This window comes from Rhamphochromis longiceps, linkage group LG3 (assembly GCF_057381845.1).
Source record: "Rhamphochromis longiceps isolate RC_006_pf linkage group LG3, R_longiceps_female_GT1.1, whole genome shotgun sequence".
Classification (NCBI taxonomy): Eukaryota; Metazoa; Chordata; class Actinopteri; order Cichliformes; family Cichlidae; genus Rhamphochromis; species Rhamphochromis longiceps.
This window is the reverse complement of record NC_140559.1, coordinates 68,109,888-68,136,956: the sequence shown is the minus strand read 5'-3', so window position 1 is coordinate 68,136,956 and position 27,069 is coordinate 68,109,888. Positions and strand designations below refer to the sequence as shown.

At 41.9% G+C, this 27,069-nt stretch overlaps 1 protein-coding gene across 4 annotated transcripts in view; it reads right to left on the bottom strand.

Annotated features, from left to right (window-relative positions):
* The window catches only part of LOC146676521 (protein NLRC3-like), a 107,517-nt gene extending 80,879 nt beyond the window's left edge, over positions 1-26,638 (bottom strand). The window contains exons 1-6 of one of the 4 annotated variants that reach the window (XM_085402110.1): positions 16,154-17,902; positions 14,470-14,643; positions 11,639-11,815; positions 8,269-8,445; positions 5,729-5,902; positions 3,843-5,053 (exon numbers count right to left, since the gene is read on the bottom strand). In XM_085402110.1, coding sequence (XP_085258236.1) covers positions 5,044-5,053; positions 5,729-5,902; positions 8,269-8,445; positions 11,639-11,815; positions 14,470-14,643; positions 16,154-17,781 — 2,340 coding nt within the window. In that variant the 5' untranslated portion in view covers positions 17,782-17,902 and the 3' untranslated portion in view covers positions 3,843-5,043. Of the gene's footprint in view, positions 1-3,842; positions 5,054-5,728; positions 5,903-8,249; positions 8,446-11,619; positions 11,816-14,469; positions 14,644-16,153; positions 17,982-18,097; positions 18,175-23,375; positions 23,512-26,300 lie in introns of those variants that run through there. The other 3 variants (XM_085402114.1, XM_085402113.1, XM_085402112.1) reach the window with 3 other exon arrangements.
* Positions 26,639-27,069: the final 431 nt, after the last annotated feature.

The following is a 27,069-nucleotide window of genomic DNA, read 5'->3' as shown; positions in this document are numbered from 1 at the left end:
CCAGTGCCTTCATCTGTCCATTAAATGTCAAACATCGCTTTGACCTGTAGTCTCTGCTCGTCAGCACATGCTTTTAAAAAGAGCTCCATGTCCTCTGCAAACTGAAAAACAAAGAGGAAGAAGTCCCTCTACACAAAAACACTGTGGATGACAGGCCAGGCAAACATCTATTGACCTGTTTGAATGCCTCCTCATCATGTGAGCCTTGAAGTTTTTTTGTAAGAAGACTAAGACCACAGTGAGGACGTTTCATTTTCATGGACTTTCCACAAGCCCCAGTTTCATTTAGCACAGAGGGTGGAGCACATGAATGTTCTACCCAAGATTCAGGAAATGGTTTAGATGCTGGAGACGAGACATGGAGAGGGAGACGAGGCTCCACGGAGAGTTCAGTGGGGAGCAGTCCTGAATGCTGACATGACAATAATTGCCTTGCCATATCCCCACGCTGTATGACTGTCATGTTACAGAAGGGCAGTGAAAGTGCACCGGCACATCATTTTGTCTGTAAGAGAGAAAAAAAGAAAAAACATGTAATTTAAATGTAGTTGTATAGAATGCAGTCAGTTTATCTAACAATCAGATTGTACATATTAACAAAAATATCCAAGCCGTCCTCAATAATGAAAGCAAAATGGTGTGGATCACAAGAGCTGTCAGGAAATGTGGTGAACAGGAAAAATATTTAATGAAAACACTTTTTTCTCTCGCTGATGAATGAACTGAACTGTACAATGTGAAAAATAACTTTTAAGTCAACAAAGACCTGCAGAGGTGCTGAAAAGAAGTGCATATTTATGACTTTAACTATGAGGTATATTTAATACCAACATACCTTTGAAAGGCAAAGCACTTTGAATGTGTCCATTTATATGCTGCTCAATCTTTGCCCTGACAGCAGGGCTGAGAGTGGGGCACAGAGGGCAGTGAAACAGCCAACACGTGGTGCATTCCTGCAATTCTGGCCTGGAGGCAGAACTCCAATTTGATATTTGCATCTAAAACAGAGAGAAAAACAGATAAACACCATATACACATTTAAGTTCAGGTTTTAGCAGAAATAACACGTTACAGTTAGCATGTAAGAGATTTGGGAGAAAATTCTTTACAAAAACATAATTTACAAGAAACTTTTATTTGTGACATACGTATCTATTGACATATAAAAGACAACTGAACAAAGGCTAACTAACATCTGGGCAATAAAACAGAATAAATAGAGAATATTAGTATTTATACATATATAAAACTCTCTGTGACGACCTTTACAATGTTTTTGCAGGTGGAATGAGAGATATGAATAAAGTGCAATATGCAGTAAATGGAACAATGTGCATTGATGTTACAGATCGTGAAAAGTAGTGAAGTGAATTTGTTCATAACAAGCAAAAATCAAATACGTTTGAAACTGACCACTAAATGCTAACCAGAGGTGTCAAAAGTGCACATTCTTACTAAAGTTTAGATGCCTCGGGGGTCTGACCGTTGTTGTAGCGCTAACAAAGTGCCAACGTAATCAGTGTAAGCAAACTAGATGATTCCTACAATTATATAATTATTAACGGCAAATTTAGACATGAAAGACTCTGTAACAACCTTTACGATCCACTTGCAAGGTTTCCACAGTCGATGGCTGTATCCCAATTCAGGGTCTGCAGCCTTAAAGTTCGCAGCCTCAACGGTCCATGAACTCTGAACATCTGAACTCTGAAGCATGAACTCTGTGTCAAAGATTCAAGTTGCAGTTATTTATATTTCCTATCACCTTAAATCTTCACTCAAAGACACTCAAGTATCTGTGACAGTGTGTATATAGATGTATCATATATAAGAGAGAAATATTGTTCTTTTAATATGTTGGCATTACTAAATGTGGCTCAGTGCTTACATATATGTGTAAAAAGCAAATGTACGAGCTGTGATAACTGTGTCTGATAGAATGAAGAGTAGACTGATAAATGAAATATTCCTTTATTGGGTGAGAAAATCAGACCATGTCATAACTGCTTTAAGTCATACAGAATAGACATCAGAGCCTTAAACAGGCTGACTTCTGCTAAATGGGTCAAACTGGGCAGAAAGTCTACAAGCACATAACATCCTTATAGAAAATGATGTAACACTATAGATCAACTTAGCTCAGAATATATAAAGCATATAAACAATCACAGCAATATGATGCAACAAACACAGCAGTGCTACTGATCCAAAATACTCAAAGCTTCATAGAACTGAAACAAACATTTATTTTTAGCTCCATTCTGCTGCTGATACAGACTTTAGGTTTCTGAACTGCATTTTGCAGTCTTCAACTCATATTGGATATAAAGAAACATGCAACGTGCACTGAGCTTGTGGAAGTCTGGAAATGGATCTGCCTGTCAGTAATTTTCTATTTTGCCCACCCGCTGTACCTTTCCTATTTCTCTGCGTGTAAATGCATGCCTATTGTATTGACTTTTTTCCTGTTGTGGCCCGTCGGCCTTTACCAAGCGTATCCACTAGAAATCTCATGCATGCCTGAGCTAACTTATCATATTTTTCTTTTAGTAAAGAGGCTATGGCGTGCAAAGGATACTGGGCGTTTGGAGGCAGCTGTTGGACCATACAAGTTATTGGATTCCTCTTTTCGAACACTGCAGGGGTCACGGTGGTTTCTGATGAGGTAAGAGAACTTATCATTATTGATTCTGATTTCGAGGTTCTGCTCCTTCTGAAGCATTTGCAGTGCAGAGACCATTAATAGTTTAAAATGTGCGAGTAGGTCGGGGGGTTTATATAGCAAAACTCTGATAAGGTTTCACCCATTCACTTCAATAGGAAAAAATTTTATCAACCACAACACAGATGTTGTGACATCTGTGACATCATAATACCCAGTTCCAGTATATGCAGAAAGAACCTTTATCAGCAATTCTATTCCTTTAGATGTTTTTGTGTACAGCACTCAAGCAGTTACTTCAAAAATTGTTGCTGTTGTTGTATAAACTCAGATTTTTCAAAACAGGTCATTGATGCATATCTGCACCGTGTTATTGACAGACGAAAGGTAAGTAAGAAATGTCATTTACCTACTAATTTTGAAATAAAAAAAAAAACCCTATTTACTGTTCTATAACATTTTTGTATACTTGTGCAGAATGCTGCACACCTGCTCTGTTCAGTAGTTGCAAGCTCGTTGTTTTCTGGGCAGTTCAGATGCCTCAACTGGTATGTTGAAAGCTCAGAAGTGGTCCAAACAGTTGACTCCTTTCTGTTGCTGAGGAAAGAGTTCGGTTCCTTTAAAGAAGACTATATTTGAAAACACCCTGAGACGCATGGTACCTAAGTAAATCCAAATTACTCTGCACTTCCAATCCCACAGATGAAGTTCCCAGTTGAAGACGTGGCTGTGCCCTGTGAACTTTGGTACACACTGGATTCTTGTGGTATGTGTTCATTTTGTTATTAATTTGCATAATTTGTTGTGAAGCAGTTTCTTGCACAAAGTGTTATTTTTAAATAAGTTTTCAGTGGCACAAACAATTGTAATTTTTAATTTAACTTTTTCTTTAGATTGTCAACATTTCTGCACAGAAAATACTGCTCATAGACCCCATGGGAATGAAGGTGTTTATGACAGGAAAATTCTGCGCAACTGGAGGTATGTATGATACTGAGGTGTTATTCTTAGATTAAAAAAAAAAAAATCTTGTTTCATTACAAACACTTTTGTTCAACTAGGAATTTTCTGAGGATGAGAGGGCATGAAGACACCATGGAGTGGCAGTTACAGACTATGCAACACAACAAGCGACAGGATTCCAGCAGTTGTGGAGTTTTACTGTTAAAGGTAACCCGTATTCAAATGATTCAGTTTCTTGTTAGCTAGAATTAAGACTTTAAGTGAATTTAAGTGAAGTGAAAGTTATTTCGGTCAACAACAACAAAGATGATCATTTTACATAGAAGTACTTAATCATACAGTAACTGAAAAAGGAATAGGCTGAAGCCTTGTGGCTTATAATTATCCTATCCTTTACCTAATTAAGACTTTACATTCTAATTATGATCAATCTCACAGTTTGCAGAACACTACCTTGATTTTGGAGAGGTCAGTGAGGTGTCAACCACTACAGAGCCAGTTGTGCTGGAGCGAATGCAGATAGCTTGCACCCTACTTGAAAATCGAGGTAAGTCCAGTAAAGTCCTTATCACGTTAGTGCGTACTTCCAATTTAAATAGTGCTTTTCAAACAGCACAGTACAAATAGTGCTCTTCAAACACTTTCAGATAAGACCCTTCTCAAAGTCTAATTTAGACTAATTTTCCAGGAAGTATATTTGGAAAAAATGTACTATTATTTTTTAATTATTCAATAAATAATGTTTGATTAAAACCTAACTATGATTGTGTTTCAGGGAACGCTGAGGACTACTGCATTGTTTGCTCCATGTTAGATGCTAACGCTGACCGCAGCATGATTGAAATGGTAAAACAAAACAAAACAAAAGAAACACATAAGTCTTAGTATCATTACTTGCCAATCATAATTAAAATGTTGAGTAATAGTATTCACCAAACAGAATATGAGCCATTTATTTTTCCTTTCCAGGTGCAGTGTGAATCTTGCCAAAGATGGGCACATTTTGAATGTGAAAAATATAAAGAGAGCAACCAAGAATATAAATGCCAAAAATGTAGCCAGAGTCAGACAGAGACTGTGCAGAGACTGTAGAAGGACAGAGCAGCAGCAGAGCAGTCCAGATACACTGATGATCCTCTGTCAGATCCAGAGGGACACACAGGGATGATGCTGGACTCTACATTGTGTCTGACAGTGGAGCTGTTCTCAGAGCAGTTCACTCTGCAGCACTGACAGTCATCTGCACTTCTTCTCATTCCTCTGTCAGTCACTGCTGGATGAAGCTCTCCTCTCCACCTCCCAGTAACATGGCCCAGTCAGAGCGTCTCTACACACAAGCTGCTGCTGCTTCAACCTCTCTGGATCATCAGGACACAGCTCCTCCTCTCTCAGCACACACACCGTCCTGTTTACCATCATCACCTCCACCTGCAGAGAGAAGAAGGAAGAGCAGAGGAGATAAACGAGTGTTTCCAGAGACTCTTCATCAGCTGTCAGTCAGTGATGCAGCACATCCAGTATAAAGAGCAGCAGGGACTTCAGTGCTGGGACTGTACTAGGACTCATTGTTGCTTCACTTTTTCTAATCTTTGGATTTTTATTGAAGTTGATGAAAATGTTTTTCCCTCCTAGTTTGAGTTTGGACTTTCATTCATTAGAAGAACCTTGGTGTGTCCACTCTGAGCTCTGTAGGAACCCCAACAACAAGCCCAACAATCCAGATGGACGGTTCCAGCTGTTAACTGGAGGAATTCCATCCAAACATCTGCTCTCACTAAATTCTTCCTCACCTACAGACTGTGTTCTTCACTGCTTTAAACTTGGAAATGAATGCAGTCATTGGTCTGCGTGCTGCTTTGTTCAGAGAGCTGATTGGCTGTTGACAGTGTTTGATCAGAGCGTGTCAGCCGTTACTATGGTGACCATAAAGGTCAGAAACAGGAAGTGTTTGTGTCCAATCCTGAAGCCTGTCACCATTCTCCTCTCACAGCTTCACTGAGAAGCTGCAGCTTTACAGGAAACACTGGATCTTTGTTTCATACTGACTGTGTTTAGTACAATACTGCTGACAGCACCACCCACTCACTCCATCACTCTACTGACCTCAGAGTCTCCAGTCTGTAGTCTGGACTCTGGTGAAGATCAGACAGCTGCTTCACATCTGGATCCTTCAGGTTGTTTCCCCACAGCTCCAGCTCTCTCAGATGGGAGGGGTTGGACTTCAGTGCTGCTGCCAGATAATCACAGCTGATCTTTGACAAACCACAGTAACTCAATCTGTATAAAGAATGAAAGATGTAAGTTTATTAGACAAAGTGTGAGCTTGAAATCATTCAGTGTTTCATCATCTGTTCAGAGCTGAAGAAGGTTCAGAATGTAGAAGTTTAGAAAATGGAAACTCCAAACAGCTGAAGCCAACAGGAAGCAGCTTCAAACAGGAAACTGTGCAGAGTTTCAGACTATATGTCCTGATGCAGCCAGTTGGATTTTGGAGATTTGAATCTCTGTTCTGTGACTAAGTCCTTGAATCATTTCTTCCAGTTGGTCCAACAAGACAGACTAAGTGTTGGACATGTGTTGTGGCTCCATTAGGGGAGCTTCTAAATGTGATGTGATGGCCCCTCTGGGTCTGTCAGGTCACAGGACTGAAGAGAGCTCAAACTGGGCACACAGTTGTTCCAGTCTGGACCAAAGACTATATACTGGGACTGAGGGACTGCTTTGACTGCACCCACTGGGACTTTTTAAAGGCTCATGTTCTCACTTAGATCATCGATTTCTACTTACATTTCTTTCTGGGAAAAATGGGGATTACTTTGGAAACAGGAAGTATTTTCCCCAATAAGCAGCCCTGGATTAGTAAATCACTCCAACATGTTCTCAGGCAGAAGAAGCTGTCTTGTTATGAGGGAGAGAAGAAAAAGATTGAGGCACAGAAACTTGTTGAAAGAGAGATAAAGCAGCTAAAATCAGGTGTAAAAGTAAAGCAGAGGATGAGCTGAATAAAGGACACTCAAGGCTGGCTTGGAAAGGAATGAAGTCCATGGTGGGGATGCAGAACAAGGAGCAAAGATGAATGTGATGCTGAATCAGCAGAAGACTTGGACTCATTGGATTCCAGCTTTGATATCATTGATTTCAATGAAGAGCTTTGTGATTGTAGCAAAGGGCTGGTAGCTCTGAGAGTCCCACTGATGAGGTGTTTGTGTGGAAATCTCTTAGTGGGACCACAGAGAGAAAAGCCCTGGTCCTGATGCTGTGGGAGGGAAATGATTGAAGTGTGCTGTGAGGAACTGACTGGGAGATTTTCACACATTTTCCAGTCCTCCTTGGAACAACAGGAAGTTCCCAGCATATGGAAACAAAGGTTAAGTGTCCTATGGCACTCAGTGATGATGGTGCTGTGGCCCCACCACCTCCACCTCTTTGTAAAGGAACTAACTGTAATCTGAAGCTTCAAATGGAACTAAGACTTCCTCCACTAGGTGGCAGTGTCTGATGAGAAAGTGTTAGTGGAGCTGGCCTGGAGTCAGAAACAGGAAGATGCAGGATTTGGGCTGAAATGGGGAAAAGTGGTTCGCACTAGTGCCTTAAAGCAAGAAGGTTGTAGGTTGAAGCTTGTTGGCCTTTCTGTGGAGGTTGGATGTTCTCCCACAGTCCAATGAAATGCTGCTTAGGTTCATTGGTGCTTCTAAATTGGCTGTAGGTGTGGATGTGAGAGAGTGCTTCTCTGTCTCTCTCTGTTGGCCCTGTGATGGACTGCTCACCTGTGCAGGTGGACCACGCCTCTTGCCCTATGACAGCTAGGGCACAGGCTGCAGCCCTGTGAGCCTAAGCTGAATAAACAGTTAGCAAAAATGATCCATAGATGGCCTGAAATCCCCCAGTTAGCAGTTTGGTAGATAGCTATGACATGCTAATCCCATCCAGCAGCTGTATTCTACCTGTAAGCTGATCCCTGCTGAGCCAAAGCACTTTTTCATATACAAATTACAACCTTTAATAGAAACCTATTGGTCAGCATCTTATTAGCCTGCTGTTAGCTTCATTCCACAGAAAACTGAGAGAAACTAACAGAGTTGATAAAGAATAAAGAGAAATGTGCTGATTTAAAGCCTTTGAAGTGCTTCAGATGATCTCTGTCCACTTCTGTCCACTCATTCATTCATGTAAGCTTTCTAATGCAGCTTTGATCTTCACAGTCTGCTTCATGAAACTCATTCTAACCCTGAATGTCAGAGTGTTCCTCCTTCTCTTTCCCATCATTCATGCTGGCAGTGGAGGAGATTTGGATGTTGGACTGTGTTTTGGATGATGTGTGTATGTTTGTGTTGGACTGCTGTCTGTAAAGCAAACGCACATTTTGCTTTGGATTTCAGTGTCAGACAGACTTTAAGGTGGAATGAAGAGTTGGAGAGTTTCACAGTGAATTATCCAGTGGAGGATTTTTCTTCTTTGAAGGTTTGAAATGTGAACATTGTTCTGCTGCAGTCAATGGACTAAACCAGAGAAGAAGAAAACAGACTTTACCATGAAGATCCTCAGTGTGGATCAGTATAATATCAGCCTGATGTCTGCAGTTTAGTGTCAGCACAACTTTCACATCATATTCATCTCAGCACAACTAAAACATGCTGACTGACCCCAGAGTTTCAAGTCCACATCCTGGACTCTCCAGGAAACCACACAGATGCTTCACTCCTGAATCCTGCAGCTTGTTGTTGATGCTCAGGTGCAGCTGTCTCAGATGGGAGGGGTTGGACTTCAGTGCTGCTGCCAGATAATCACAGCTGATCTCTGACAAACCACAGCCCCCCAATCTGTATAAAGAATGAAAGATGTAAGTTTATTAGACAAAGTGTGAGCTTGAAATCATTCAGTGTTTCATCATCTGTTCAGAGCTGAAGAAGGTTCAGAATGTAGAAGTTTAGAAAATGGAAACTCCAAACAGCTGACAGAGTTCATACGCCTTTGTCAGGGTCAAATTCAAGCAAGACCATGTGAAAATTAAAACACATCATCCTAGGTGAACTTAAACACCTTTGTTCCCCCTTTGTTAAGACATAGAAAAGTACACCACACAAAAATACTGCAAAAGGAAACGGTCGCCTTATATACATAGTGTATAAACTCAAAATGCACATTTCACTTCAAATTAAGATTAAGGCTTTGAACAGATCACATAGTTCAGTTCAACATATAAGACTTTAAGAATGCACAAGCATCTACTTAAAATCTATTTAATTTATCATCCATGATATTATTTTGTACAATTCCAATGTATTTTGTTCATCTCCCTTAAATAAACAGGCAGTCTTAAAGTATGAAATATTCATATACAAACACATATAAATGTGTGTACTGTCTCAGTGGCTGATAGTACCCCACAGGCCTCAGTGTGAGCTTGAAGACATTTATAATGTTTAAGTAGTTTAATGTGCAGGTGCTGACGATAAACACATTTTGAATGAAAGCCGGGGAACTTTGGTAGCACAGAAACAAGTGGCTATTCTTTGTGACTATATGGATCACTCACAATACCATTATTTCACACAAAGGCACCAAATTAATACTCAAAAAAGCTGCAGCAATACACACAAATATAAACAGTACTTGGTGACAACTTTGCTTTTAGCCTTTAACCCTTCTTGACTACTTTTGATGTGGCCTCTATATTTTACCTTTAAAAACAGTTCATCTTGCCAATCTGTTATTTTCTCATTTTGACCAACTGTATCAGCACAATTTATCTAAATTCAGACAAAATTTAAAATACACGTAGAAAGTGATATTTTGACTGTAAAAACCACACACATGTTTAACGAATCATCTTCATAACTTGAAATGCAAATAGAGATTGTACACTTTTAAAAATACGCACACGTTTTGCAAACAACAAAGTTATATGGTACTATTTACCAAAAAATGCAGCCAAGGCTCAGACGTTTTTCATATAATCATTTCAAACTATTTACAGAACAATCAGGTGTCAAACAATAGTTTGTGTCACTCTAACACATATGAGAACAGCACAGGGATAAACCTGCAGGTCTGACAGCAGGTGTGTCACTCAGCGTTTACACTGCAATCTGCCTTTGTTGGCTTTAAGGCAGCAACTGTGACGATCACTAGTAGAACTGACACACAAAACAAAACAACAGCTACACACTAAATACACAAGACAACAAACTAACTTGAGACCAAACACGGTAAACGTCACAAATCTCTCACGTATCAAAACTCTCTCTCTCTTTCGCTCACTCGCTCTCTCTTGCCGGTCACTCCTAAAACTTCCCCCTTTTGCTAAACAACCAAATGTCATGTTTCCATATCATTTTTGATTGGTCGACATGGTACATTTTCCCACCTATAGGGCTTTGGAGCGTGATGTCACGGGAGATGGGCCATGCCCCCTTCCGCCATGACAGTAGGCCAGCCAAAGGATACCATTTCAGCTATGGATCGTACGTGTTGTGTTGTCGGTTGCAACGTTAGATCACACGATCGTGAAGGCAAGAAGCTGGATAACGGGCTCTCTTTTCATTGTTTTCCGTCCTGGAGGCAACGTGAGGGATCCCATGTATCCGATATTACTAAACAAAGACGTCAGGCTTGGATTGCAGCGGTGAGACGAGCGGATATCGAGTTCTCTGCAATCCCCAGCTTTTTGTTGGTTTGCTCACGGCATTTTCTTTCCGGTGAGTTCTAAATTAATTCATATCACTCTTGAAAGGCTTTTAGTGTTATTTTCAACGTGCTGCGGTCATAGATAATGAGATAAAACATGCTAATGTGTGATGCTGCAGAACCACATCATGTCGACTGAGTAGCTTATGATTTGGCATTATTGCAGGCAAACCAGCATATGAAATGGATGTAACAAATCCAGACTGGGCACCAACACTGCACATGGGGCATGACGACATACCTGTATCAGACTCGGACCGGCACTCAAGGCGTACGCAACGGAAGCGAAAAAGAGCACCCATCGGAGGTAAACAACCCCCCCCCCCTCTAAAAACATACTAAATTGCTATCACTGTACACTAATCCGCACATAACTTCCAGATGAATCACACACCTGTCATTGGAATATTGGTGTACATTTACCTTATGTCTAATTTTATCTTACAGGCTTTCGTTATGCAGCTGCAGAGTCTGAAGGTGTGCCCCGTGCAGAAGTGATTGATGAAGATCTGACAGAAGACCAACAGCAAAATCACAATGTCATGGAGGCAGTGGACAGCAGTTGTGTTGGACAAGTGGAGGTTGAGGTACCAGCTGCAAATGTGGATATACTGAAGAAATGTAAACCTTTTAAAATGATGACAGATTACAAACTCTCAGCTGTGTCTGTAATCAAACCTCTGTAACTTTGCTTCACTTCAGCAGCATCAGCTCATGTTCACATGTTGATTCATGGTTTGCTTCAGTTTTTGATGGACTGCAGAATATTTTGAAGGTTATCTGCTATAAAAAGCCAGAACAGGAAAATCTGCTTCATGTGTTTCTGTTTGATCCTCAGTGACTTTGACACAAAGGCCTCTGCTGTGATGATCACACCTCTGATCAAGTCTCACAGTGTCAGCTTTGTTTTTATACATATGGATATGTGCTGATAAATGATCAGAGTTATAATATTTCCCACTGTCTGCTGTGTGCCGTGACCTTTGACCTGCTAAAGACAGTCAGCTGTGGATTATTCATTGTTGTGTCTGATACTTAGAACTGTGAGGAAGAACACTACACAGTTAATCAGGGTCCCCTCTCTCTGAATCAGGAAAGGTGGGCAGGCCGCGTGTGGGCCGCGGGCCATACGTTGAGTCTCACTGTTTGAAATGTGAACATTGTTCTGCTGCAGTCAATGGACTAAACCAGAGAAGAAGAAAACAGACTTTACCATGAAGATCCTCAGTGTGGATCAGTATAATATCAGCCTGATGTCTGCAGTTTAGTGTCAGCACAACTTTCACATCATATTCATCTCAGCACAACTAAAACATGCTGACTGACCTCAGAGTTTCAAGTCCACATCCTGGACTCTCCAGGAAACCACACAGATGCTTCACTCCTGAATCCTGCAGGTTGTAGTTGTCGCTCAGGTCCAGCTGTCTCAGATGGGAGGGGTTGGACTTCAGTGCTGCTGCCAGATAATCACAGCTGATCTCTGACAAACCACAGTCCCACAATCTGTATAAAGAATGAAAGATGTAAGTTTATTAGACAAAGTGTGAGCTTGAAATCATTCAGTGTTTCATCATCTGTTCAGAGCTGAAGAAGGTTCAGAATGTAGAAGTTTAGAAAATGGAAACTCCAAACAGCTGAAGCCAACGGGAAGCAGCTTCAAACAAACACAACAAGAGAAAAAACTCTGAACGTTTCACATTAAAGTCGTACATTTCTCATAAAAACAGGACAAAGACTTGAAAAAGTCGTGTTTTTCCTTCCAGGAACCACAAGGCTTCACTTTTAAAGGTGAAGTGTGAAAGAAATGGACATATTTGAAGTCCAACACCTTTTTCCAGTCACATTATTAAAGCAGACAAACTACAAGCTCATTTTCATTCCAACAAGTCATCTTCTGACCTGGACTAACAACACTGGTCTCTATGTGCAGCTGGCTGTGAGACCAGTGCTCAGGGAGCGTCTACAAAGTGCAACACTGAAAGAACATCGCACACTAGCTTTGTCCCAAAACGTCGGCTGCATCCTTCGGAGGACCCGGTATTCGCGGTCTACGTGGGCCGGGTCCTTCAAAGATCGAAAAGGCTGGAAGTGCGAGGCTGTGAAATGGGACGGTCTAGCCTTCAGATTTGCGTCACCGCTGTGTCGGTGGAGTTTAATAAACTCGGCCGTCTGCTCCTTGCTATCTAAAATATAACAGGACACTGGCGTAAATTCTCGACCGTCTCACACTTCTGTTTAATCAGTTTCCTGTTTAACGTTTATTCAGCTGTGTGAAAATCCCGGAGGAACTTTGATCTCAGCCAAACCGATTTACTCCGGAACAAATAAAACACAGAAAAAAGGCAAACAATTACATTTTTAAGTTATCCGAGTGACTTATATATCGTGTTTCACCTGAGTAGTGAAAGAGCGGGGTCTGAAAACGATGAAGCCGGGCGTCCGCTGCTCTCGCCGGCTGGAGTGACCATTGAACCCCCCGGCTTGCTAGCGAGCGGGTGGGGAACAGACGTCTCCGAAAACGTCGGCACACTTTTGCAAATATGCGATGTCTTGATAAACCAAGCAGATATTTGAAGTTTACACAGCTACTTTCTCGCCTGAAAATATGTTAAAAGTTTATTTTGTGACCCAGAAAGATTAATAAGAGTAATTTGAAAACTTAGTAGCTGCCGCCATTGTTGGCAGCTGAAATTTGGCTGGGCCGCGCTATGAATTCTGGGATATGGTGGGCCACGAAGGACACACCCGACGAATCCTTCAAATTCGGGGAAATGAAGGACGCATTTGTCGGGCACATTTGAAGGAGTCGACAAATACGGACAGCCTTCATCGCCTGGCTGTGACGTAATCGGCCTTCAAATGCAGCCTCTGGAGGATGCAGCCGACGTTTTGGGACACAGCTACTAATTTGCTTCCATCATCCAACCTGAAGAGGAAACAGAGACGCCTCCCCTTCAAAGTAAAAGCTGCTCCTTTTGGACACAGTATCAAAGAAAGTCTACAGTATAACATAGAAAAGACAGAACAAAGTTTTGGTTGTTTTTAAATTGTGCAGAAATGAAACTACACTAAGCTCAATTATGTGACAGACATTTCATCCCATGTCAGTTTGGCCTCATCCTGGGCCGGATTATCCAGCACACACTCTGACCACAGGCCCAGGGGCCACGCACAGCTGGGCTCCATCCAAGAGACAGCAAACAAACCAACACAATAATAAAAAGCACCATGTGATCTTCTTACATCTTCAAGACAAACATAGTAAAAACATGAGCATATTTGTTTCCTGATAAAATGATGTGACAGGTAGAACAGAGTAAAGTGGTGGTGTTACAGCCTTTCTCCCCTCTGCTGCCGAGGCTGTTAGTCTCTCCCAAACTCAGCTACAGGACTTCCAAATGAATGAAAGCAGCAGAAGTGGCTTTACAAATGAAAGAGGAAGAGGAGAAGAAGAGGAGAGGGAGGCCACCCTGACCATCACTCCAGCTGAAAACATCACACTTCCATTAAAGTTGGTGAGGAAATGTTGAGCAGGATGAGCTGCTGGCTAATCTGGAGGCTGTAGCAGCAGCTCACAGTCACAGTGGATTTCCACTCATGAAAAAGCTCTGGCTGCTTCATTTCTCATCTCATATCAGAGACTTTAATGCTTCACTGAAGCTGTACTGTGATGCTTCCATATCCCAGTGAGGCCTCCATAATGATTTCAGCTGTTCTGTACACACACTGTGTGCCCTGTATGGCTCAAAGTCTCTGCAGCCTGTTTTTATCTGCTATCATCAGATCTTCATCATCCTCATTCACATCCCTCACACACTCTACAGCCTCATCAGCACTGACTTCATCTTCACTGACTGATGGAGCACAACATGAACCTGTGGAGGCTGAAACACTGTCCTGTCAAACATCTCCCCGTCACCACTCCACTTCTGTCAGCCTTTAAATGAACCCTGCTCAAGTCTGTCACTTCTGTTTGGAGCCAAAAGGAAAAACTGTTGTTCAGTCGTTTGGAAAGACAACATTTCTGAAAGCACTCAAACTTCTTCACATTTGTCTTCAGACACATCCTGAACATTTAGGAACTGAAGAAAGTTTCAAACATCAATCAAAGACCTGAAATATAGAAAAACTACAACAGCCGCAGTCAGTGAACTCACCTCAGAGTCTCCAGTCCACAGTTTGGACTCTCCAGTCCAGCACACAGAAGCTTCACACCTGAATCCTGCAGCTTGTTCCAAGTCATGTCCAGCTGTGTCAGATGGGAGGGGCTGGACTTCAGAGCTGAGGCCACAACTTCACAGTGAGACTCTGAGAGTCCACACCGAGTCAGTCTGTGATGATAGAAAATATAAAATGTGTTATTATAAAAGCAGAAAATCTGCATTATAAACACAGACTGAATGTATATGAAGACAAAACAGAGTGAGGTCATAATCTGATGAATCTGCTCTTCACATCTGTGCTTCAGCTCCTCTTACTGTGTTTGACATGACACAACGATTGAGTCTCTCTCAGACCTGCAGACTTTTAATGAGAATCTTTGTTTGGCTTTAATCTGCAGATGAAGGAGGAAGATGGTGTCACATTTAGGCTTCCATAATGTCCACAGTCTGTCACTGAGATCTGATCCAGAGTCAGAGTGAAGACACACATTTGGACTGTTTCCTGTTTTGACTTCAGAACATTTTGAATGAGTTCAGCTCAGTGAAGAGTTCCAGCTGGAAAGATGATCTCTGTTTGCTACCTGCTGTCAGGTACGACTGTTCACGTCCACACGCAGGAAAAACCTGCTGACTGTTACCAAACGGAGCAGAAATCTCATCACTGGACAATAATGATGAATGAACTCAGAGCTGCTGATATCAGATCTGATTTCAGGGGAACTAAACACAGAAATGATTGGCTCATTTGAGCTTTCTGAGCCATTATCTGCTGCTGTGTCGCTAGTTGGCAGAAAATGATTTGTATTCCTGTTCAGGGCTTCAGTGTTTATGAGTCCAGATCCAGGTGACAGCAAGTCAAAATGATGTTACCTGTCTGTGTCCAGCAGCAGCCTGTATTCACTTTGAATATTGTTATAACCTGACATGGATCAGTTTGTCTTTGATTGGTTTGTAAATGTCACTGTTTCCATTGGACCTGAGTGACGTACAAAGACAGAGAGGGAGAGAAAGGAGAGAGAGGATGGAGACAGCAAAGAGAGAGCAAACACAAACAGGTGAGAGTGGACAGGTGACCAAGGTCAGCAACCAATCAGAGAGCTTCTGTTTGACCCACAGTCACTGATGATGACTGCACATAACCAAGCAGTGTGTTACTCTGATATCAAATATGGATCCTGCTCTTATAATAATGATCATCAGATGATATTATTGTGTTATTTTGTAGCTGAATACGATGTTTGTGTGATTATCAGTGAAAGAAGCAGTGAGGAGGATGGAGAGAGAGAGAGGACAGAGGCTGAAGTTAGAAACACTAAAAGGATTTTTCATGGATTTCATGGATGATTTGAGTGATTTCCAGCAGGACACTTAAACATGTCAGTGGACGTCCTAAAGAACATATTCACTGATATGAAACGTGTCATTGAACAGGATTAATATCAGTGGAAACATGGTGGAAACAGCTGTGACTGCATGGATGTGACACACTTCAAATCTGTTCTCCACTCTTGGATTTGGGATCCATGGAGCTGCTGCTGAGTCTGTACAATAAAGGAATGGTGTGGAAGGTTGCAGCGTACGGACACAAACACTTTGTGGTTACAATCTGATTTTATTTTCAACATTAAACTACTAACCTACACTGATCAATGATGTTAATGATCACATCTGGACTCACCCAGCCTTTCTGCAGTTCCTCACAGCTGGAATCAGTCTCTGTCGTCCCTGCTCTGATGTGTTGTACTTCTGCAGGTCCAACTCATCCAGAACCTCCTCTGACATCTGCAGCATGAAGGCCAGAGCTGAGCACTGGATCTCAGAGAGTTCCTTCTTTGATCTGTTCTCTGACTTCAGGAACTCTTGGATCTCCTGAAATAATGAGAGGTGGTTCATCTCCATCAGACAGTGGAAGATGTTGATGCTTCTGTCAGGAGAGATTTCATCACTGTTCATTTTCTTCAGGTTGTTGATGACTCTCTGGATGGTTCCTGGACTGATCTCTGTCTGACCCAGCAGACCTACTAAGAGTCTCTGGTTGGACTCCAGACAGAGGCCATGAAGGAAGCGAACAAACAGGTCCAGGTGGCCGTTTTTACTCTGGAGGGATTTATACATGGCTCTGCTCAGAAATACATCAAGTGATTGGAGATGTGTGTTATCAAAAAGATTGAAAATCATCTTGGTGAAAGATTCTGATTTTAGAAACATCTTCAGCACCTCTGTCTTCCTGCTGGTGTGACAGTGGAACATGTAGACAGCAGCCAGAAACTCCTGAATGCTCAGATGAACAAAGCAGTAGACTGGTTTCTGGAAGATCACACACTCTCTTTTGAAGATCTCTGTACAAACTCCTGAGTACACCGAGGCCTCTGTCACATCCAGACCACACTGCTCCAGGTCTTCTTGGTAGAACATGATGTTTCCTTTCTCCAGATGTTCAAACGCCAGCCTCCCCAGCTTCAGAAGAACTTCCCTGTCAGCCTCCGTCAGCTCCTGTGGACTCGTCTCATGTCCCTCATGGTACTTGTTCTTCTTCCTCTTTGTCTGAACCAGCAGGAAGTGTGAGTACATGTCAGTCAGGGTCTTGGGCAGCTCTCCTCTCTGCTCTGTAGTCAACATGTGCTCCAGAACTGTAGCAGTGATCCAGCAGAAGACTGGGATACTACACATGATGTGGAGGCTCCTGGATGTCTTCATGTGGGAGATGATTCTGCTGGACAGCTCTTCATCACTGAATCTCCTCCTGAAGTACTCCTCCTTCTGGGCGTCAGTGAAGCCTCGTACTTCTGTTAGCCTGTCAACACGTGTAGGAGGGATCTGATTGGCTGCTGCGGGTCGGGAAGTTATCCAGACGAGAGCCGAGGGAAGCAGATTCCCCTGGATGAGGTTTGTCAGCAGCTGGCTGACTGATGACTTCTGTGTGACATCAGACAGCAGCTTCCTGTTGGTGAAATCCAATGAAAGTCTGCTTTCATCCAGGCCGTCAAAGATGAACAAAAGCTGAGAGACAGCCAGCTTCTCTGCTGTGACCTTCTGTAATGTTGGATGGAAAACATGGAGCAGCTCCAGAAGACTGTACTGCTCATCTCTGATCAGGTTCAGCTCCCTGAATGAAAGCAGAACCACCACACTGACATGTTGGTTCTCCAAGCCCTCTGCCCAGTCCAGAGTGAACTTCTGCACTGAGAAGGTTTTTCCAACACCAGCCACGCCGTTGGTCAGAACCACTCTGATGGGTCTCTGTTGGTCAGGTAAGGCTTTAAAGATGTCCTGGCACCTGATTGGAGCGTCATGGAGGGCGTCCATCTTGGAAGCTGTCTCCAGCTGCCTCACCTCATGTTGGGTATGAACCTCTTCACTCTGTCCCTCTGTGATGTAGAGCTCAGTGTAGATGGTGTTGAGGAGGGTTCTACTTCCTGTTTCATCACTTCCTTCAGTCACACGTTCACATCTCCTCCTCAGACTGATCTTATGTTCATCTAAAACCTCCTGCAGACCAACATCTGCTGAAAGAAAGAAAAACAACGAGACTAAAGAGAAAGAAAACTCTTCAATGTCTGAACAACACAAGAAGTCCAGTTTTCAGAAATGAGTCCATCAGCAGACAGATGTTCAGTCTTACTTTGTACACAGCTGCTCTGACTGGCTGTCTGCAGTCCAGCTCTGCTTCTGGATCTTTCTCCACACTGTGCAGAAGCTCTGATGGTGACACAGAAAAGTCACAGTGGAGATACTTCTGTCCACCTTTGATTAGACTCATTATAAAAAGGAAACAAAGTTTGAACACAGTCATGTTTCCAGTTCACTGACTTACATTTATTCCATGGACACTCACTCTAACCTGAACCACAGCTACAACCCAACATTGTTGAGGCCTCATCTCCTCCTTTCCTGACTGTAGAGGTTAAATATGCAACAACCAACAAATAAAAGAATTTGGTTCATTTCAAAGAAATTCACACGGTGACCAAGTAAAGTAACCGTAGTAAAGGAGACAACATCCCGTTGATGGTGGGATTATTTGAAAGATTTGCTTTAGTCACGTCACCAAATGCAGTTGAACCACCCGTGGATCCATGTTTGACCATTCTACCACTCTGAGCTCTGCTTTTGAATCATTTTATTATTATCATCATTCATTTATTCATTCTTTGGAGGGGGGCTATTTCCTAATGCCGCCCTAATAAGCTGATGTTCAAGGGGAAATATAACAGAAACTCTTTCAGTGTTATTCATTAATAAATTAACAGATAAACTGTGAAGAAGAAAAAAACTGAGATTTAAAGGAGAGAGTGAGAAACTTGATCATCCATCCTCATAATACATGTTTATCAGTATCTGCTGTGACCATACTGCAGTAATAACTACAAGTCTACATTTCTGTGACTGTTGATCAATCACAGCAGGAATCTGAGCTCATCTCTGCACACAGAGCAGCTTCAGCTCTGGGATAAACTGCTCGCTTCACGTCCTTCTCAGCTCACAGACACTCATCCTCATATTTTCCTTTAACATTTGATGCTATAATTCATCTGAGTTTACACTTTATCTGCATAAATACAGAAAAACAGACCCAAACACCATAAACCATCAGTTTCACCATGTAGAATATATTGTTGTTTCCTTGCTTTTAATTCAGAGAAAAACTCTGATTTGGATTTTCTCTGTTCTCTTTGCCACAGCCCATCCCAGCAGCAGCTGAAGCAGCTGACTGTCACAACACTGAATAACACTTTAGGAGGAATTTCAGAGGTCAGTAAAGCTCCAGGTTCAACATCAGTTAATTAATCATAGTTCATCATAAATGTTAACCTGGCTGGCACACATGTTAATGTTAGCCATTTAAATATTAGCAGTTAGCTGAGGCCACAAGAAGAAGAGGCCCTAGAAGAACAATGGATGATAAGATTAGATTTCCAAGACTAGGCAGAGACGTGTTTTCCTTACCTAACCTAACCTACAGTTATGTTTCCTTATTTCTGCTGTTTGCATGTTCACAGCTGAAATAAAGCTGCCTCTTTGACTTCATCCTGTTGTGTTTGGGTCCAATCCTGCCTGCCACACAGCGCTACAGGACAAAGTCTAAGATTTTTATCTTTTTAATGAATCTTTGGTCATATTTATCCAGGAAAACACAAACATGTAAAGGAGTCATCACAGTTCTCTGACCTCGTTGGTTCAGCACTGAACTCTGGAGGGTAATCTTTGGACCCATCACTCCTCACAGACGGACAGCTGGATCCTGCAGACTGTGACCTCTGACCTCTGCAGACACAAACATGTTTTATTCAATGATCAATTCTCTGATAAAGTGATTGAAGCAGCTGTGGTCACACAGACTGCAGATAATGCAGCTGTTTCCTGTCAGTAACAGTCCTCTTAGATTAGAGTTCAGCTTTTTACAGGAAAACAAATGTCCCTGAATGCAACAGTGAGACACAGTCTGCCTGTGTGGCTGTGATAGCTGCCGTTAGGAGCGCTCATGTGTTTGCAGTTAGACGAGGAGATGTTACCATCATGGACACGTTAACAAATCCTGCAGCATCACGTGGCACAAACACTTTGTGTTCCTGTCATCTGCAAGCAACAGGAAGTTCATTAATAAAGGCGGGATGGAGACACGACTGTGATGGTTCTCCTTCATCCAGCTGTTACACACATCTGGGCTCACACGACGAGCCTTTGTCTAATACAGCAGCTGCTCTCTGAACACTTTTCTGAAGAGGAGCTGCACAAACCTTTGTTTGCTTTCTAGAGCAGTGTATCAAAGTCAAACTACCCACTGCTAGCAGCTGTTTCTATCATAGTTTAGGATCCAGATGTGTGAGGTCTGAATTTACACCTCTGATTAAAATACATAGTTAAAAACAGCCAATTGAGTCCAAATGTGTCTTAAACCAGATAAACTGACAGTTACAGCTGAGCCTGTGTGTCCTTGGAGACACTGCTCTGCTACAGAGATGCATTTTAGAAACCAGGAAACATCAAAATCATTTAAATCAGAGAGTTCATGTTCCTAACAGCTCACCTCTCTGCAGCAGAGACTTTGAAATTAATGATAAAATCTTACGCCTAAATTAACTTTACTGTTAACGAGTTTTCATGTTTCTGTAATCCACCAGTGTGCTCATGCTTTTTTAAGTGAAAACATATTTTTAATGATCAAATATAATTATGTTTGTTATTTGTGGATTTTAAATGTCCTTGACAGAGACAGATGATGATCATTATCCTGCACTGTGGTCTCAGGTTTGGTCGAGCTAGCACAAAGAATGGCTATGTTGAACTTCCTCCTGGGATCTACACTAAGAAGTGAGTCCAACATTAGCAGGGTCTCTTTCCTTTATCTGGATTCACTTTAGCATTCACAGTCACGTGAAGCTTGTTATTAACTCGATAAGTCAACCCAGGGTTTCAGCTGAGCGCTCACATGAAACACATGGTGTTGGCAGCATCTGATCAATCATATTCATGGAGACGTGTATCAGCAACAGAGCAGCTGAGTTTGTAGAAGGAAGTCAAACTAAACCACAGGAACAATATGAGGAGATTACACACATAATAAAATACTAGCAGTAACACAGCTGCTGCAGACAAATCAGTCGTGTGATCGTGTGTGAGAGGAGAAGGACTGTAAAGGAGTTTGGTGTTAAAAGCTCTGTATGAATGTGGGAGACTTTGAAGGGCTTTAAAAAGGCCAATATAAAATAAAAGGCAGCAAAATTGCTGAGTGTGAAAGTCACCAGACTTATCAGACCTCTGTGATTAAGACCTGTAAGAACACCTGTTTGTACTTGTTGGCATTATATCAAACACACACGTATATTAAGCCTTTGTTTGAACTCTGGTTGAATTTGTTACTTTCAGACTGTGAAACATCACAGAGGCTGCAGCTGCAGATCTTTTATTCACCTGGAAATTTACTTTAAATGTTAGATGGAAAATGTATTGCTCAGTTTAACCAAAGTAAGAACAAGAATCCATAAACCTTCATAAAGACAAACATCTCCCAGAACATTGAGCTGCTGAAGTGTCACTGAAGGGAAAAACTATTTGTCCTCCTCCATCCAGCAACACCTGAAACACCTGAGTGGAAGCTCCTCCCTACACTGTGTTTGAAGCAAAGCACAAAGGAGACACCTGCTGGAGCAGCTGGAGTCCTACAGACACTCAGCCTCTTCACTACACAAACACCTCCTACAACATCCACTCTTTCCACTCTGACTGCTGTGTTTGTGGAAACACTCCAACACACACCGCTTCACATACCAACATAGAAATGTGTGAAAAAGAGCTGAGCTGATATTAAACATGAGGATTTATTCAGAAATACAGAGTCAGGAACAACATCTAGACACACATTACCTCTCAGCAGCAGAAGAACAGCCTTTAAAGTTTATACCGATATCCTTTGACTCGTTGCTCTTTAAGGAAACACAGCTGGGTTCAGGTCCAGGAGATTCTGGCCTCTTATTGATCCTAAAAGAAAAACAATTGTCGCGTATTCAGAATATTGAGGATGAGAACAAAACAACGAAGGTCCAGAAGAATTAGGTCAAACGATGATTTTAATGAACACATGCGTAGGGAGATGAACACCGTTACACAATCAGCGTCGATCTCCGCCCAAAAGCACACAAGCAGTTGCTTTTATAACATCAGGATATTATTACGCCCCCTCTTGCGTCAGAGCAGATACTTGCATGAGTTAAAAACACAAATGTTCTGTTGACAACTTTTGACACAGTTTGAAAAGAACATCGTCTCCACGCCAGGTGCTTCCTGTAGCTCGTCTTGCTTTCACTTATCCCTGGAACATCAGACGCACGTCCTGCAGCAAACTATCACTTATGCAGGCACAAAATGCAGTTACAAGCAAAATATGTCTGAACTCTAACCTAGAATATAAGTCTAGGATGTCTGGATGTCTCGACCTCAGTTGCACTCTGTCTCACCTCTTGCCTACTAAAGCTCACACCCAGACTCTCATATGTGTAACAATTTAACTGAAACTATATGTGTAATATATTGAATAAATGCTTTAATCAAATGCCACTACTCAAAGCTCAATAAAAAGGATATAAACGAATAAAAGATAATAATGAATACTTGTATCATGTGTGTTTTGTAAGCGTGTAGGCAATCCTTCCATACCTCTAAGTCACTTTGCACAATAGATCGGCATCGCGACATCGCGCCAGACGAAGCTTCTGACCATCAATTATCAGACTGAGCTTAAACTCTTTAAAAGCACAAACTGCAAGATGTGTATAAAAATAGTTATAACTGCACCTGGAATAAAGGTTAATATGGGATTATGATAACACCTGTAAAACAAGTTTTAACATAATACCAACAGCATCAATAAATGCTTTGATGAAATGATGATTAATGCAATGGTAATGATAATGGTTATGACAGTAACAGTAACATATCTCCCTGATCTCCACACAATAAATGTAACAGCTTCATGAGATAGGAAGGAAAAAATGGAAATGTTAAATTAAAGACATGATGAACAATCTGAAACTCATAAAAATAATGTACTTACTCTTTGTCACATAACAGTCTTTTGTTAAAGTTTACAATAATACCCTTTGACATGTTGCTCTTTAAAACACACTTTTACTCCCTGACCTTTGACCCAGTGTGACATGTTGACTCACTACCTCAGACAGCTTAAAATAGTCTTTTTGTTTTTTGGTGCTGCCTAAAAGAACCGTAAATATCTGTCCTATATACAGTTATGTTCATATATTTTTGTACTACATCAGGAAACTCAAAAACATAGTTTGTAATATTTTAATCCTTATTTTTAAAACTGTTTTTGTCATTTTTCTTCTCCCATTGCATCAAAAATCATTATTTACACTGAATAAATGAGTCAGCAGCTCTCTTACATTGTTGCTGCAGGTTCATTACTGAACCTTAGAGGTATGTCTTTGGACCAGTCACTCCTCACAGACAAACAGCTGGATGCTGCAGATCCTGCTCCATCCTCTTCCTCCATCTTCTTGATGTCAGGGTGGAGTTAGTCTGAGAGGCAAACACACACACTCAGAGGTGCTGTTGTACTGGAAGCATCACACTGACAGGTTTCTAAAGTTCTCATTGATCATTTCATGGAGTTTCTGTGGTAAACACTGTCCTGTGACGTATGTGTTATGGTGAGGGTCATGAGGGCTAACCAGCCCCACTCCTTACTCCTCATATTTCAGCCTGAAGCACAATAACAGCCTAAACCTAACCAGGGCCCTATTTCAGGAAGCCGGTTTAGAAAACTCAGAGTGAAAAACGATACTCAGGGTTGAGTAACCCCGAACTGTCCAACTCAGAATATTCGGTTTCAGAAAGGCTGATAACAAGTAGTTCAGTCAACGCGGAGTTGCTTTAACCCCAAGTTAAGCGCGCGCACGAGGATACATAAAGCCCTGATTAGTGGAGCACAGATTAAGCGAGTCACCATGGAGACGGAGGGAAAGAAGGCGCGGTCAATGTATTTTACAGCGCTTGAGGCCGAAATTCTGATGGCAGCATATGCCGATAACATGCAAATTTTGCAGAAAAAAAGTAACACAGCCTCAGCTGCAAAAGAAAGGGAGCATGCATGGCAAAACATAGCCGACAGAGTCAATGCGTGAGTGTTAATATAAACATTGATCTAGGGATTTCCACCCATTTAACATGTTATTTATTATATTTCATTTGTTATTTTATACATTTTATTTTGTGATGTGATGTGAGCGCAGGTGCAACCCAACAGGCCCCAAACGTTCCTGGCAGCAAGTAAAAATGAAATATAAAAATATAGTCCAAACAGGTAAGGTGTAATTGTATTATGAGCCATAGTGCTTGGTCTGTTTGTCCCATGTAAATCAATTGCAGTTAGAGGCTACATTAATTTTCCTTCTGTAAGCACTTATTGAAATTATCTGAGCACATTACAAGTACATATTTGCTTACTCTGTATGCTCAAATGTGACCTGTTATAGCCACTAGAAAAAGAGCGGAGGCCCGAAAAACAGGTGGGGGTCCTCCACCACCACCACTCACAGAGCCTGGCCACTTGGCTTCCACATTTGTGATAATGTTGGCAGCATCACATATGATCGTCACAGTGCAGAGAACACAAATTAGCATCCATTACTATAATGAAATAATTTGTTAGTTTGAAATGCTACAGGGAACTATGTACCTGCACATTAATGCTGTGGAAAGACTTCCTGTTCAAATCAAATCAAATCAAATCAAATCACTTTTTATTGTCACATCACATGTGCAGGCACACTGGCACAGCACATGCGAGTGAAATTCTTGTGTGCGAGCCCCACAAGCAACTATGTTCACATAGTCTCCTTCATTTACTGAAGGAACAATGATTGGAATGTGAGTGCCATCTATACAGCCAATCACGCCTGGGAACCGTGAAAATAAATGTAAAATTTAAGTAGTTCAAGTATCACCACATCATGAATTAAGTTTTGTTCATCCTGCTACCTGCAATTTTGTGGAATCCCTCTTTGATAAATCTTGTGGGTCTATGACCGGGGAACACCACAAACGAGTACAGGAGACGTTTCAGTGCAACTGTAACATTCCTGACTGCCCGACAGACGGTAGCCTTGGAAACGTGCTGAGCGTCACCAATATTATGCAGAAAGCTCCCGTTTGCAAAAAACCGAAGTGCAATACAAATAATATGTACAGAACTGAGAGCATGTCCGCGATGTGTCCTATGAGCAATATTAGGCCTGAGGATGTTATTCAAATAAATTATAGATTGTGCTGAAAAACGGTAACGTTCACACAGGAAATCATCAGGAAAGGATAAAATGTCCAAACGCGCTCTGATCACTCTCTCCCGGCGGAGAGCTCTGCGGAGAATTTGGGCTTCAACATCTACTGCAGGGGTGCCCAATCCCAGTCCTCGAGAGCTACCGTCCTGCAGCTTTTAGATGCATCCTTGTTCCCACACACCTGAATCAAATGAATGGCTTGTTATCAGGCCTTTGCCAAACATGATGGCATGCTGAAGAGATCAAACCATTTGATTCAGCTGTGTTGGAGTAGGGATGCATCTAAAAGCTGCAGGACGGTAGCTCTCGAGGACCGGGATTGGGCACCCCTGATCTACTGGCTCTTCAAGGAAGGGGCACGCCATGTCTGACACTTCCTACAGTCAGGTTTCCAACACAGAGGCGGAGAAAGTCAGGGTTAGTTGAAGTAAACCTGCTAGGGGGCAGGTTAGCTTCACGGAGTGTGTCGTCATAGTGACTCACTCAGGATTAATCTAAACTCGCTTTGTGAAACCGAAAACCCAGAGTTTTCGTTAACTCAGGGTATACTTACTCAGAGTTTGCACTAAACCGGCTTCCTGAAACAGGGCCCTGAACCCTGAACAAACCCACCTGTTCTCTGATTGGATTGTTAAATTTGTGATTGACATGACATTGGCCAATCAGATGAAAGGCAGAAAAATAGGGACGTACTTGTAACTTGAAACTTGAGTGCAGAGTTTCACACGTATTGCTTGGCTAAGTCCACACACAAATTATTTTTCCACCTACAAATCCTGGTTTACAAGTACAAAATATTTATGACCACAATTTGAGCCCATACAGCCACAGACTGACGGAGGCAGGAGAAGCTGCCTACAGACATCAGTCAGTGGATCCACAGTAACATCGAGTTCAGCTGCTGATCATCAACTGTTTCTGTCTCGTTCCCAGACTCTGATCTCACATAAAACGAAGCAGATTTATGCTGAAACTAAGCTGCACACAGCTGATGTTAGCCAGGAAAACAGTACAGACTGCTAACGTTACCTTAACTTCGAGACGATCAACTGCGCCACAACATTCACGAAAGCGAAAGTAAAAGCGACGGAAGGAAACGCCCAGAGAGGCGTTTGAGGGACGGTCAGAGTCAGGAACCTCAGAAACGCATCAGGCTGGAGTTTAATTCTGTTTCCATCTTTAGAAACATCTGGAAATAGTTATAAAAACGCTGCGTAATAAAGAAAAATAGTGTAGATTAGTTTGAGTTGTGTTTAGCTGAGCTGTGTCTTTAATCTGAAGTTCATTTTGTGGAGGAGCAGCAAGACTTTCAGTGTTACTCTCAGAGAAAGCCTCCCAAATGTCTGTTGTCTTAATAGTGGAATTATCTGGAAAATGAACCAGTTCTTATGAGCTGTTTTTCAATATGAGCAGTCAAAGCATTTTATACAGCGTGCTTCATTCACACAAGCACTTCTTTTTCTAACAATGACACTATGATGGATGCATCGGAGAGCAAGTCGGGGTTCCACATCTTGCCCAAGGATACCGTGGCGTGCAGACTGGAGCAGCCAGGGATCAAACCTCCAACCTTCCAGTTAGTAATTCTACCTGCTGAGCTACAGTCTGTACTTCCTGAACAACACACCCTCCTTTTGTTTCTTTATTTCCAGTAGCAACCAGGACCATAATGAACCCTGACTCCCACAGACACTCAGGATCCACCTGCCCAGTAAGTCACCCGCTAACTGCAACTATCAGAGCCCTGACCTTCTGCAGAGACGAGTCACACTGAACACAGCAAGTGTCCCTGCTCTCA